Consider the following 13,679-nt stretch of genomic DNA (forward strand, 5'->3'; position numbering starts at 1 on the left):
TTATTGTAAGAAAGAACTTCCTTATAGAGTTACCCATCGGAGAAATGAGCTATGAGGTGAGGGTTGAATTTAGGTGAGGGTTAAATTAAGTGACTTCTGGAAGGGGCAGTCTCTTCCATCTCTGATAGTCTAGAGTGGGTAAAAGAGGTTGTTCCCTGGTAACGATTGCAGATTCATTAAAAATATACACAGTAACAGCCTCGTTGTGAGATGACTAATGTTGATAGACTTAGCCCTTCTCAGAAATGCAAGGATCTAAGACCTCTCCAAAGGCCTCATGGTGGAAAATGCCATCCACATCCAAAGAAAGAACTATGGAGTTTGAATGCAGATCGAAGCATACTATTTGCTATTTTTTTTTCTTTTTTCTTTCTTGTGGTTCCTCCTATTGGTTCTAATTCTTCCTTACAACATCACTAATGTGAAAATACATTTAATGGGAATGTATATATATAGCCTATATCAGATTGCGTGCCATCTTGGGGAGGGAGGGGGAGAAAAATTTAAAACTCAAAAGCTTGTGGAAGTGATTGTTGATAAATCAAAATAAATTAATAAAAATAGATAAATAGGGGCAGCTAGGTGTCATGGTGGATAGAGCACTAGCCCTGGAGTCAGGAGGACCTGAGTTCAAATCTGGCCTCAGACACTTGCTGTGTGACCCAAGTGCCACTGAATGAAGAACCCAGAAGTGACAATTTGTTTTTACATCTTAATTGAATAGACTTCAGTTGTCTCCCTCCAAGCTTTAGACCGTGCCATTCCCCACTACTCTCTGTATTTTTGATTCTTATTTATCCTGCAGGTGTTCCAAGTCTCATGACTAGTCCAACGCACAGTGATATCTCTCCCTTCTCTGAATACCTGTGGAGTCTATTCTCTACTGTTCATCTAGCACTTGCTGCTTCGTGTTACCATTATCTTTTCTCTCATTGTAGGCCATGGTCATTTTATGACAAACCAGAATTAAAGGTTGGGGAGGATAGAATGGAATGTAGTCCTGACTTGGACCAAGAAGTATTAGATTTGGAGTCACAACACTTGGTTGCAAATGTTGATTCTTTTACTGCATGTGTGACCCTGAGCAAGTCACTTAATGGTTTCTTCATTAGTAGAATGAAGAAGTTGGACTAACTGATTCCTGAGGTGCCTTCCATCTCAAAACTGACAACCTTGCCGTCTGTCTCCATAACTGAATTGCAGACTTCTTACAGACAGGGACAGTGTTTTATCCTTTGTGGCCTCGGTTATTCCTAGGACAATTCTCAGTCCTACTTGTAGGTGCCTAATGAATATTTGTTGATTATAGTGGACCATTATCCATGTATTTTTCAGGTGCTTGAAGTTTCTGGGAGGTCGACATCCAACGCTGGTGCTTCCCCTCGTCCCAGACCTCCTGAGCACACATCCATTCTTTGATACTGCTGAGCCTGACATGGATGACCCAGCCTGTATCCTTTGTGCTTATGGCAGGCACTGCTGACTTGGCAGGGATTCCTGCATATCTCTGCATGCCGCATAAATCAGAGAGTTTGTCTTTTGTTTTGGTTGTTTTTTATTTCTTCAGATGAGAAAATGTCTTTCCTCTTCATTCCTAGGGGGTAACTAGGTAGTACAATGGATAGAGCACTGGCCCTGAAGTCAGGAGGACCTGAGTTCAAATCCAGCCTCAGACCAAACACTTGACACTTACTAGCTGTGTGACCCTAGGCAAATCACTTAACCCCAATTGCCTCACCAAAAAAAAACCCCAAAAGCATCTTCATTCCTAGGGGTTATGTAGTTTAACAAAAAGTATAATTTATTTTTAATAATAGTAATAATAATGATAGCATCCCTTGTGCTTTACCATTTCCTTGTAATTCTGTGAAGTAGATAGTGCAAGTATTAGTCCTTTTTACAGATGAGGAAAGTAAGGATCCAGAGAGCTTGAGATTTGCCCATGGTCACGTACCTAGTAAGTATTAGAGCTGAGATGTGAACTTGGATCTCTCAACATGAGTTTAGTGTCTTTTCCCCTCTACCATGTCGCTTCATTGAGTGTGGTAGTAGGGTTAAGTCAAACATCCACTCGCATGTTAAACAAGAGCTATAGTAATAATATGCCATCATTAGAGCATTGGAAATCGGCTTGCCTTGATGTATCCGTTGTATCTGATCTGGTCTCCCTTTTAGCTACAAGGATATATTTATGAGAAGAGTGAAGAGTGCAGAAAAATTCTAACAGGCTTCATAGGCCCTGGACCCACCACCATCCTGATTCTGCTGCTTAGTACCTGTGTGACCCTAGCTAGTCACTTCACTTAACACGGCCTCAGTTTCTTCATGTGTAGAAAGAAGACATTAAACCTTAGCATCAAGGTGGATTTGAAACACCAGAACTGACTGCCCTCTTACTGTATTTGTATAGCTCAGGGAATTTTAAATGGTGTAATCATAATGAGCATAATGGCCATTTGGGACTCAACTGTACTTTGGCTACAACCACAGTTTGGCCTTCCTTCAGGGGGTGCCAGAACTTCAGCTTTGTAAAACTGCCATCAAGGAAGACTGGGAGTATTCACACAAAAGCTGGATGGTGACTTCTCAGGCAGAGATCAGCTGACTTCTGAGGTCCTCATCAGTCTTAGTGTTCTGTAATGCTAACTACAGGGTTTTTGTAATAGTGCTTGGCATGCAGCACGATGTGGCGAGAGGTGAGATCGCTGGATTTAGAGATGGAGGACCTGGCTCAGGTGGGGTTCTTCCACTTAACCAACTGTGTAATTTTTGGCAAGTTGTTTAACTTCTTTGAATCTTGGCTTCCTCATCTAGAAAATGAGGATAGTACTCCGTGCATTCCCTCTCTCATGGGATTGTTTTGAAGAAAGAACTTTTTAAAGCCTTCAAGCAGTATTGCAGTAAGCCTCAGTTTCCTTAACCTTCAAAATGAGAGGGCGGGATGACTTGGTCTGACGGGCCCTTCTAGATATGTATCTGAGATCTGATGGCAGTTGTCACTGCTAATAATATTACTTTGATGGTAGTTTAATTTACTTTGCATGATACAATCAAGAACTAAGAAATCTGTAGCCCCGATATAATTTTAAAATGTGCTTATTTGATAATTAACGGGGAGTGTTTCTTTCAAAGATTATGTAAGTCAGGTTTTTACTACGCCCTTTTGATAGATGCCTGCCAAACTTGTCTTCACTTTTCCTTTATGACGTTGAAGGATTTTTACTTAACTACCTGACTATGTCAGATATTGCTGTGTTGGTTCTTATCTTCAATGCCGCCGAAACCTGCCCCACCATGCCTGCTCTGTTCTCAGATCATACCTTCAGACACTATGCTTACCTCCGTGACAGTCTTTCTCACCTTGTTCCTGCTTTGAGAGTATGCTAAAAATCTCCTTGGGTCAATTTTGGGTTCTTTGGTTGCCTTTTAAGGAAATAGGAAAAAGCAAAATCATACTTAGTCTCAGATGAAAGCCAGTTTATTTTTAAAGAAAAAATACTTTCCTTTTGCTACACTGTTCTTTATTTGATATTATGGAGGGTGAGTAAGAGGTCTGTGTGTATTGATGGTATTTTAGGCTCTGAATTACATCATGGCTTATTACAGCAAAGACTTCTGATTGTCCTCATCTGACACTATTCTTTGTATCTTGTTTCAGACTCAAAGTTAGGAGTAAATCACTCAGATAAAGTGAAAAAATAAAACAAAATGTAAAATGATGATGATAGGGAGAAGGAATGGACATATGAAAATATGATGGTGATTAGGAATAACTTTGTCCGCATGAAATTGGTTTCATTATTGTTTGAGCTCCCAGGACCCAGACTTCTTCTACCAAAGCAGATCAGCAGCTCTTCTGCAATTGTTATCGTAGAGAGCTGTTTGGGGCCCTGGGAGGTGAAGTGAATCACTTGCCCAGGGTCCTGTGGCCTGTCCAAGGCAGGGCATGGGCCTAGGTCTTCCTGACTCCAAGGCCAGCTTTCCACCACAATCATGCTGCCTCTTGGGACATATTTTTATTTTTAATAAACATCATAGTAATATTAAGTGCGAGTCTCCCTAAATCTCTCGTCTGCTTCCTTGTGTTATGGAGGTGACCCTTGGGTCTCAGAGGTTCAGCCAGAAATCACAAGCTCTCGCTGGTCTTACCAAGCTGGAAAAGCTTGAAGCAGAGCCTAGTGATGGACTGTGTTATCCAAAGACCAAATGAGCTAAATTCAGAGAAGCCTGATCACAAGGTGATTTTTTTTTTTTTAGGCAACAACTCATTAAGCTATCTCCTAAGACATGGAAGGGCTGTTGATGTGAGTCACTACCGAACTTGTAATCCATTTCTGTATCAGTCCTTTTTATAAAGCACAAGTCAGTTACTGTGGGAATAGGTGATCATAATTTTCAGGGCATTTCTTTAAAGAGCAGACTAGAATCTGGCCTCTTTTCACTTTGCCCTTCCCCTGATTTAGTTGGTAAAAGAGAATGGTTCCCAGAACTACACAGAAGCGATAGCATATAGTGAATGAAGACCAGATTTGGACTCAGACCTGGTTTTGAATCCTAGCTCTGCTGTTTGCTATCTCTTAACCTTTGGCAGGTAAATTCACCTCTCTGAACCAGGTTTATTACCTGTAGAATGAGAAATTTGAACTCTTAGATGATCTCTGAGGTCTTTTCTAGCTTAATCCACTATTATATGGATAGTGGCATCACTCCATTATGTTTGTTTGCTTAGTTACCAGGTAGAAAACTACTGTCATCACCTGTTTCCCCAAGCATCACACCACATGAAGACCCTTCCCAACAGTTTCTACAGCAAAGCCTAGAAAGGGTATATAATCTTCAGCACCTTGATCCTCAGGGCACTCAGGAGCTGCTTCAGTTTACAATCCGGTAAGGTGATCTTCTTGGAAATTCCTTTCCAAGGACTCATTCCTTTAACGTAGTAATACTTATGAGCTTTCTAACTGGATTGTTTCAGTGTCTTGTTTTTATTTACTGTGCAATCCAGCCAAACTAGACTAGTCACCATTTTTGCCAACCCTGTCTTGTACTTTCTTAACCCTATGCTTTCATTCTCACTGTTACCTGTACCTTAAAAACTCTCCTTCCTTTGCCACTTCGTTTCTAGAAATCTTTGTTTAAATTCTTCTAAGCTTTCAAAGTCCAATTCAAATGGCATGTCCTTTATGAAGACTTCCTGATTTCCCCCCCCAAACCAAAAGTGATCTCCTGCCTCCCTGAGCTCTATTGGCACATCATTTGTTCTTTTTTTTTTTTTTCTCCTCTTTAGGCAATTGGGGTAAAGTGACTTGCCCAGTCACACAGCTAGTAAATGTCAAGTGATTGGTTTGAGGCCCTGACTTCAGGGCCAGTGCTCTATCCACTGCACCACCTAGCTACCCCATGGCACCTTATTTGGCTGTCTGTTTCCATTTCTTCTATATATCCCCCCCTTTTCCCTTCTCTCTCTGCCCCTTTTTTTCCTCTCCCTTCTCTTTCTCCCTTTCTCTCTTTGTCTCTTTTTCTCTCTTGTTCCCTCTCCTCCTTCCTTTTTCTCTTCCCCCCAACATTTGTCCTTCTTCTCCCTTACTTCTGCCTGTATCCTTTTTGCTTAGGGTAGGCATAGCCAGCCTGGCAGAGACACTTAGGTATCTTTCTATGCATGTTCTAGTTTAGGTTTTTATGTTTTGTAAACTTCTTTCAGATGAAAGATTTCATTCTTAGAGTTGATTATATTTTAACTAAAATAGCATAGTTTATTCTTAATAATATTGATAATCTTGATGTTATTTATAGTATACAGAGTATTTTTGTTTCAACAGTCCTGGGAGGTAAGTAGTACAAATAAGGATTGAGAAGACTTGTTACCCGTTTTTCTCCTCTTCCTCCCTGTCTTCTTTACTCCCTCCTGTCTTATTTTCCCTACTAGATTAAAAGCTTTTAGAGGATAAGAACCTATAAAATCAGTTTTTTAAAAAAGGACCATATCATGTGTGTAGTAGACACTTAATAAGTATTTTGTTTGAGCGAATGAATTTATTAGGCTAATTGTTTTGTTCTTATGATCTAAGTGTGAGACTTTTTTTTTTTTAAGTTCCTTGCCTTTTTCCCCCTTATCAGATCTTGGCCTGATTGATGGTTAGTGAAGACTGAAGACATAGAATCTGTTAGAGAGAAGTTCTTTGTGGTTTGACTCCTTGTAAAGGGAATTTAAGTGAAAATGAAAGGAATAGAAATTTTTTAAAATGACGTTCAAAAGACAAGTCTGGTTATCAAAATTTCACAGCTTATGTCGAATTTTGATTTTAATGGACAGTAAAACAGTACCTACCATTTTTTACTTGTGGTTTAGGGGGATCACTTCTCTTGCCCTCAAGGATTCCTGGTGCCAGCCATTATTTTGTTAATGTGATGGGATTTAAAATTTGATAATTGTTTGTTCCTTTTTTTTTTTTTTTAACTTTTCTTGATTCACAGTTAATCAGATATTTCTGCTGTTCCTGTTATATCCAAGCCCCTGTGTGAGGGGATACAAAGAAGTATACGGTTCAATTCTTAACCTTCCTTTGCCGGAAAGTATGAGATTGGAGATAATACTCATATGAAGAATTATAGAATTAAAAATTGAGAGAGTAGAAGAAATTCTTAGAAATTCATTCATTTAACATTTATTAAACACTGTGCCAGATGTTGTAATAGGCCCCCAGAAAACTACAAAAATTCTAGATATAAAGCACAATGTCTAACTGAATATCAGCTCTGAGACCATTTAATCTGACCCTTTCAGTTAGCTTTCTTTTTCATAGTTTTTACTGTAAGTAAAACTTATAAAACATATGAACATGTTAAGACTTATTTTCAGTAAAAAACATTTTAGTAAACTAATAACAGCAAAAATCTCTCCATTATTCCCTGTCTTCTACCATTTCAGCAACAATTCAACAGACATTTATTCAGTGCCTGTGTAGAGGACTGGAGGATACCGAAGTTTAGGTAAAACTCACTGCTCTTGATGAAGTTTATAGTCTAATTGGAGAGTATGACATCTGTAAGATACTGTGGGACTACATAAAAGAGATGTAGACAGGATACTTTGTGAGCTGTAAGGGTGGGAAGAGGGTCAAAAAGGCTTCCTGAAGTGGGTAGCTTTTTGAGTGAGGGGGATGAATTCAGTAAGCTGAGGGAGGGGTAAAGAGTATTGGAGTCAGAGCAGGAGCAGATGCTTACAGGTAGAGCTAAATAGCTTTCCTCCTGCTGCACAACATGGTATGGGCCAGGAACTTGAAAGATGTGAACTAACTTCCCTGGCTTCCACAAAACCAGCCTGGACTGTGGCTATTTGAAAGTTGTGGTGGAAATCTGGGGCCATGGGGGTTAGCATTACCCCTAGGTGGATTGATATGGGACCTAGCTGTGGGCCTTTGGGGCAAGAGGAATATAAAAGGTTTTGAGACTTTGATCTTAACCTTTTTGTGGCTTTCATTTGTTTTTGTTGTCTGAACTGCTTCTGAATTGCCTTGAAAAATGCTTCTACCTGAAGGCGTTGGAATACAACTTTCACAAAAGGAGTATTTATTTAAACCCTTTTGCTCTGTGTAGTCCATTGTACCAGATACAGGAGAGGGACCCTGGCAAAGGAAGGAGAGAATGGGTAGCGATTACAAGAAAATTTTAGGAACAATAGAGGAAAGAGGAGCTTCCTTAGGTTCAGTGAAAACACAGCTTGCGGTGTCCATTTTCTCAGCCCTACTGGAATAAAGATGATCCTTCTGTTCATCCTCTGAGGGAGAGGCAGCATGACATGGTCTGTGGATGGAGAAGACCTGGGTTCAAACCTCCCCTTTGACACATACTGGCTCAATGACCCTTACTAGTCAAGCGCTTTCTGAAACACCCATGAGCGTCTAGATCCAGACCTGGAGTGAGGGCAGAACGAATGTAGGTGATGGGTACTTAAAAAGAGACAGCACTTACTGTACTTGTAGGCTGCGTGAAGTCTCATGCTGAGATCACAAAATGCATCGACTGGCATTTCAATATTGCTCTAAGATTTACAAAGCCCCTCCTTCACAACTCCTTTGAAGGTAGTGAGGGTTTGTATTATCGCCATTTATTGGCCACACGAGCTGAGGCTCAGAGCAGTTGGATGCTTTTCCCAGACTCCCACAGTCAGTAAATGCCAGAGCCCCGCCATACACCACATTGGTCAGATACCTTCTGCAGTACTGGGTTCAGCTGTAGGCAAAGCATTATAATGTGAAAAACATTTAGTAAGCATTTACGACATATCAGGTGCTGAGTGCTACAGATAATTAAAGAAGCAAGCAAGACAGTTCCTTCCTTCGAGGAAGTTCACCTTCTAAAAGGGGAAGAGCAAATATAGGGGAGCAGGAGTGGCAAAGCAGAGGTTAGGAGGGAGGGTTTGGCACATGGTGTGCATGTGGCAGCCTCCCTTGAAGGTAGCTAGGAAGGGAGATGATGGGCCCACAACCAAGTGGAAGCTCACCATTCAGAACTTCATCCCAGGGGAGGGAGATCTGCTAGGAGGAGGACAGAAGGAGGAAGCAGGCCTGTGGACAGCACGGTTTAAAGATTGCCAGGAAGTGGCAAACTTAAGAGTGACTGAGATAGTATGAATTCAGGAAACCACTTCAGACCAGGAATTCTGCACAGGTTTAGCCCAGAGAAGAGACTAGAGGGTGATAAAGCTGCCTACTAATATCTGGACTGTTTCATGGAAGATAGCACAGACATGATCTGTGATTTTTCAGAAATCAGAACTCTAACAAAGAGGTGGAAGCTACAGGGGAGTAGATTTTGGCTTAACATAAGAAAGAATCTCCTCATTACTAGGAACTATCCAACACTGGATATTTCTCTTTTATCCGAGATCGAGAGCTCCGGGTAACTATTCAGTTGGTTTCTAGACGACTGTCTCTCAGAAATGCTGTAAGAGGCATTACTGAGTGGTTGGGATTTTGGAATAGATAATGTTAAAATTCCCTTCGATCTTAAAGATTCTGTGATTTTGATCTAAAGAAAATAAAATAATCGAATGGATATGTGTTCTCATCGATTTGGAAATTCCTTTGCAGATTGCGCCTTATCCCTGCCTGCTGTCCTGTGCATTGTCATCCACGAACTCCTAAAAGTTTGTCACAGCAGTGTCCGCCCAGTGGCATGGAGTTTTCTCCTGCTTGTTCCTGACATTGCTCACCTCTCATCCATCACTCTCATTTGTCCAGAGTATTTTCTCTTTCTGCCCACATATAGTTCCTTGATAGCATCTGCTATTCTTGTTCTTTGGAGTTCTTCATTGGTTGTGTCTTACAGCTTCTGCACGTGCATCGTATGCCTTTGCATCACCTTCTCTGTGAAGATAGCAGGTCTGAAAAAATTCACTTTTAACCAACACCCAATGAGCATTTCCTAGTATTAGAGAGCCGAGTACTAGATGCCAGGGAGATACCAAGACAAGCCAGCTCCTACTTTCAAGGGGCTTAGAATCTTCCTTATGTCTTTGAGGATGTGACAAGGACCCAAATAACCAGAACAGAGTACAGTGTGATAAGTTTGTAAGAGAGATCTAGATGAGGTTCCACAATTCTTTTGTGAAAAACCCTAATTAAGCTAAACCTAATGATGTATTCTTATGTATACCATCTCCTTCCATTTTGGTAGCAGCAGCTATGTATTGTAAGCTAGACCCTGATACGAGGCCTGACCTTAGTGAATGAGCACATAATTCCTTGGTTTGGAAATTTGGCTTATACCTACCTCAGTGTGCCCCCTACAATGACTGCAGTAGCACAGTACAGTTGTAAAACCAGGAATTAGAAAACCTGAGTTTACGTCCCATCTCTGCTAGCAGCTGTATATGATACCTAACAGGTTACTTAAGCTTTCTCCTCTAAAATAGGGAAGGTAATGTTGACTCTGCCTGCCTCACAGGATTGTTGTAAACCCTTTGTAAACTATAATTCTCTGTATCACTCCAAGTTGCTCTTTATCAGAGGTCATAAGTTTTAATGATGAAAATTTAGGCTTCTTGAAATAAGTTGTCTGTATTCCAGAGTAATAGATACGTGTAATGAAAATGTGCCTGTTATTAGAGTATGTGTTACTGTACCCCTTTTATAGGATCCCTGAGAATTCTAGAACCTCAGAGCTAGAGAGAACCGAAGCAATTCCATAGGCCAGCTTAATTTCCCTTGATGAACATGTTAAGTGCCTGCTATATTCAGAGCACTGTTCTGGGTGCCAAAGAGGATAAAATGTTTAGGTAACAGATGGTCCCTACTCCCATGGACCTTAGATACTGGCAGGCTGTTCATTTCAGCAAACATTTATTAAGCACCTTCTGTGTTCCAGCCATTGTGTTGCTTGTTAGGGCTACAAAGACAGAATAAAACAGTCTTTGCCCTCAAGGAGTTTTCCTTCTGTTGAGGATAGGGAGGAAACAATAGTTACATGTACAAATACAAAATATATGTATGAAGTCATTTCCAGAAGAAGCCCGTGGGTCTAATATGAAGGTCAGTTTGTTACTAATAGAACAGAAGTTCTCGAGGGCATGACGAAAGGTTAGAAAGGGGGATAGAGATGCTGAAAGGATGAACCTGGCATGGAAGTGGATGGGAGGGAATTGTGGTCAGAGCTTCAGCTTTGGCAGTCTGGTATTCACCATCAGAGGTAGCATTAGGGCAATAAATTGTCACACCTTTTACAGTAGCAAAAGTAATATGAATAAAACATATAACAATAGATATATAGATAACTAGTAAATGAGTGAGAGACTTTGTCAAGATCAGTGCAGAGAGAAAGACATGTATATAAATATGATAAAAGGGAGAGTGAGCTAAGTGCGAAGGTAAGGTCCAGCCAAAGTGCTGTGAGGAGCAACAGATCACCTCCACCTGAGGGTAATGGTCAGGAGGCTTTTATGTGGGAGGTGACACCTAGGTAGTCCTCGAAGGGAGAGGGGTCTGAGGCCGCATAGTCCGTTTCATATAGGAATTGGATGAACAAAGACACAGAGACAGGAGAGGGCAGGATGAAAATAGGAGTATGTGAAAGAAAATAGTATGAGGCAAGACCGGAAAGGTGTATTGGAGCAAGGTTGTAGAGGGACTTGAATACCACAGCCTGCGGTTTATGCTTTTCTCAGTAGGCAATTGAGAGCAAGACTGAAGATTTTTTAACATAGAAGCAGCTAGGTGGCATTGTGGATAGAGCTCTGGTCCTAGGGACAGGAAGACCCAAGTTCAAATCTGGCCTCCAATATTTATTAGCTGTGTGATCTTGGGCAAGTCATTCTGCTTCCATGTCCTCAGAATTGAGGTTATAAAATGGCGACAATGATAGCACATGCATCTTAAGGTGGTTGTGAGGATCAAATGAGGTAATATTTGTAAAGGGCTTTGCAAACCAAAAAGCATTCTATAAATTATTATATAGGAGTGACATGAGCGGAGCAGTCCATTAAAAAACTACTTGGCCAGTGTTCTGAAGGAATGGATTGGAAAGGAGATAGACTGCAGAAAGGAAGGACTGTTTAAGAGACTGTGGTGGGGGCAGCTAGGTGGTACTGTGGATAGAGCACAGGCTCTGGAATCAGGAGGACCTGAGATCAAATTCTGCCTCAGACACTTGACATTTACTAGCTGTGTCACCCTGGGCAAGTCACTTAACCCTGATTGCCTCACAAAAGAGAGGGAGAGAGAGAGACTGTTAGAGGAGTCTAGATAAAAAGAGATGAAGGCCTGAACCAAATACTCAAAAGGCTGTCATGCGGTGTCTTCAGTTTCTATGGCTTCTTCCCTTTCAGAGATTCCATGAATGGAGTTTGAGTATGTGTGTAGTTCTTCTGGGGCAGAGTGTGAAACAGATGGTATGCTTAGTTTGCTTAGAAGTAATAGTAATTTGTATAAAGTGCATCTTGTGTTTTCTCTTAGGAATGTTTTACCTATCAGCTTCTGTCTATGTGTGGTGTGGTTGTGTCCTTTGAAACAATATGCTGCCACCCAGCTTTGGAAGTCTCCCTAGAGCTGCACATGTTTTCTAATCTGGGAACTATTTCAGAAAAGAGTGAGGTGCAAAGGGAATGTTTATAATCTGTAATCATCTGGGAGCAGAGTTGAAAATAGCTTTTGAAAAATCACCAAAACTCTTGTTCTTATTTTGATCTTTCTAACATACCTTGTTACTATGTAAGCCTGTAAGTGGAATTAATAGTAAATTCAGGGTTTAGATATTCTCAGAGACAGAGAAATATTTGCATAAATAACATTTGGTTTAACAATTTAATCAGCATTTAATTTTTGTCACTGGTTTTATCCATGAATTTTAACAGAAACAAGGATGATTTTTAAAAATTAATGGATTTAATCTGTTATATTGTTTGTGCAACTCATCAAGCATAGCAAGTGTATTTTTAAATGTTTGAAAAATATTTCCACCTTCATATGGACTCAGTTCTGCTGAGGTGCCTCCTATTTGGAATAGGGATGGGAATGGGATGGACTATTTCTCTTTACCAGATTTTGCTGTGTTTTCTTGTGGTTCCTTATGTCTGTCTTGAAATCAGTATTATTTTTTTTTTCCGTTTTGACTCTTGTTCTCATAGATACCTGATCAGTAAATGAATAATATCAGTTGATTAATTGTTGGATTCATGGAGAGTGGTACAGGAGCATTGCCTTCAGAGAACTTCCAATCTAATTATAGAAACAAAAGACAAGTTAAATTATAGAACATATTGTGTTATTCTAAGTGCTGTAAGAGTTGGTGTAAGATTTGCCTTTTGTATTTTTAATTTATTTTTTAATTAACAAAAAATATATACCCAGCCTCCCACACCCCAAAATTGGGTGGGGAGGGAAGCAAAATGAAATCTTTGTAACAAATATGCATATTCAAGCAAAATGAATTCCAACATCGGCCATATCCAAAAAATATGTTTCAGTGGACATGCTGAGTCTGTGACCTCTATCATTAATATAATTAAAACTGTTCATTTTCTCTTTTGTGATCCATACTGTCTCTTGTTTGATCATGAAGTCTTCCCCATCCATAGATGTAACTTTTTCCTTGCTCCTCTAATTTGTTTAGAATGTCATCTTTTATGTCTGAGTCATAAAGAACTTGCTGTAAGACAGAAGGTGTCAGCCTGCACCTAGTTTCTGCCAGACTTCTTCCCAGGTTACCCAGTAGTTTTTGTTGAAGAGTAAGTTCTTGTTTCAGAAGCTGGGGTCTTTGAATTATTCAAATATTAGGTTACCGGTTTTGTTTGCTTCTGTGTTTTGTTTAATTAATCTGCTCCATTGATCAACCTCTATTTCTTTTTTTTTAATTAATTTATTTTGATTTATCAACAATCACTTCCATAAGCTTTTGAGTTTTAAATTTTTCTCCCCCTGCCTCCCACCCTCCCTCCCCAAAACGATGCCAATCTGATATAGGCTATACATATATATTCCTCTCCCCCAACCCTCCTATTTTTGTGAGCTCTGCTAGTTAGCATTTCCCTCAGTTGAATGGAAATGTGTTCCTTGGTATTCTGTCCAAATTATAGGTGATTGCATCCATTGTAGAGAGTGTGACATCAGTAGGTTTCTCAGTAGTCTGGAGTCATGTACCATAATGAATGACTTGCTGCAGGGTCTGCTGTGCTAGCCAGCCAA

General features: G+C 40.2%; 1 protein-coding gene across 2 annotated transcripts in view; it reads left to right on the forward strand.

Annotated features, from left to right (window-relative positions):
• INTS4 (integrator complex subunit 4) overlaps positions 1–13,679 on the forward strand; it is an 85,305-nt gene that overhangs the window by 41,868 nt on the left and 29,758 nt on the right. For both annotated transcript variants that reach the window (XM_027848170.1, XM_027848171.1), the window contains exons 13-15: positions 1,336–1,451; positions 3,245–3,378; positions 4,730–4,887. In XM_027848170.1, the coding sequence (XP_027703971.1) occupies positions 1,336–1,451; positions 3,245–3,378; positions 4,730–4,887 (408 nt within the window). The remainder of the gene's footprint in view (positions 1–1,335; positions 1,452–3,244; positions 3,379–4,729; positions 4,888–13,679) is intronic.

Source organism: Vombatus ursinus, unplaced genomic scaffold (genome assembly GCF_900497805.2).
Source record: "Vombatus ursinus unplaced genomic scaffold, bare-nosed wombat genome assembly UNPS02005659.1, whole genome shotgun sequence".
NCBI lineage: Eukaryota > Metazoa > Chordata > Mammalia > Diprotodontia > Vombatidae > Vombatus > Vombatus ursinus.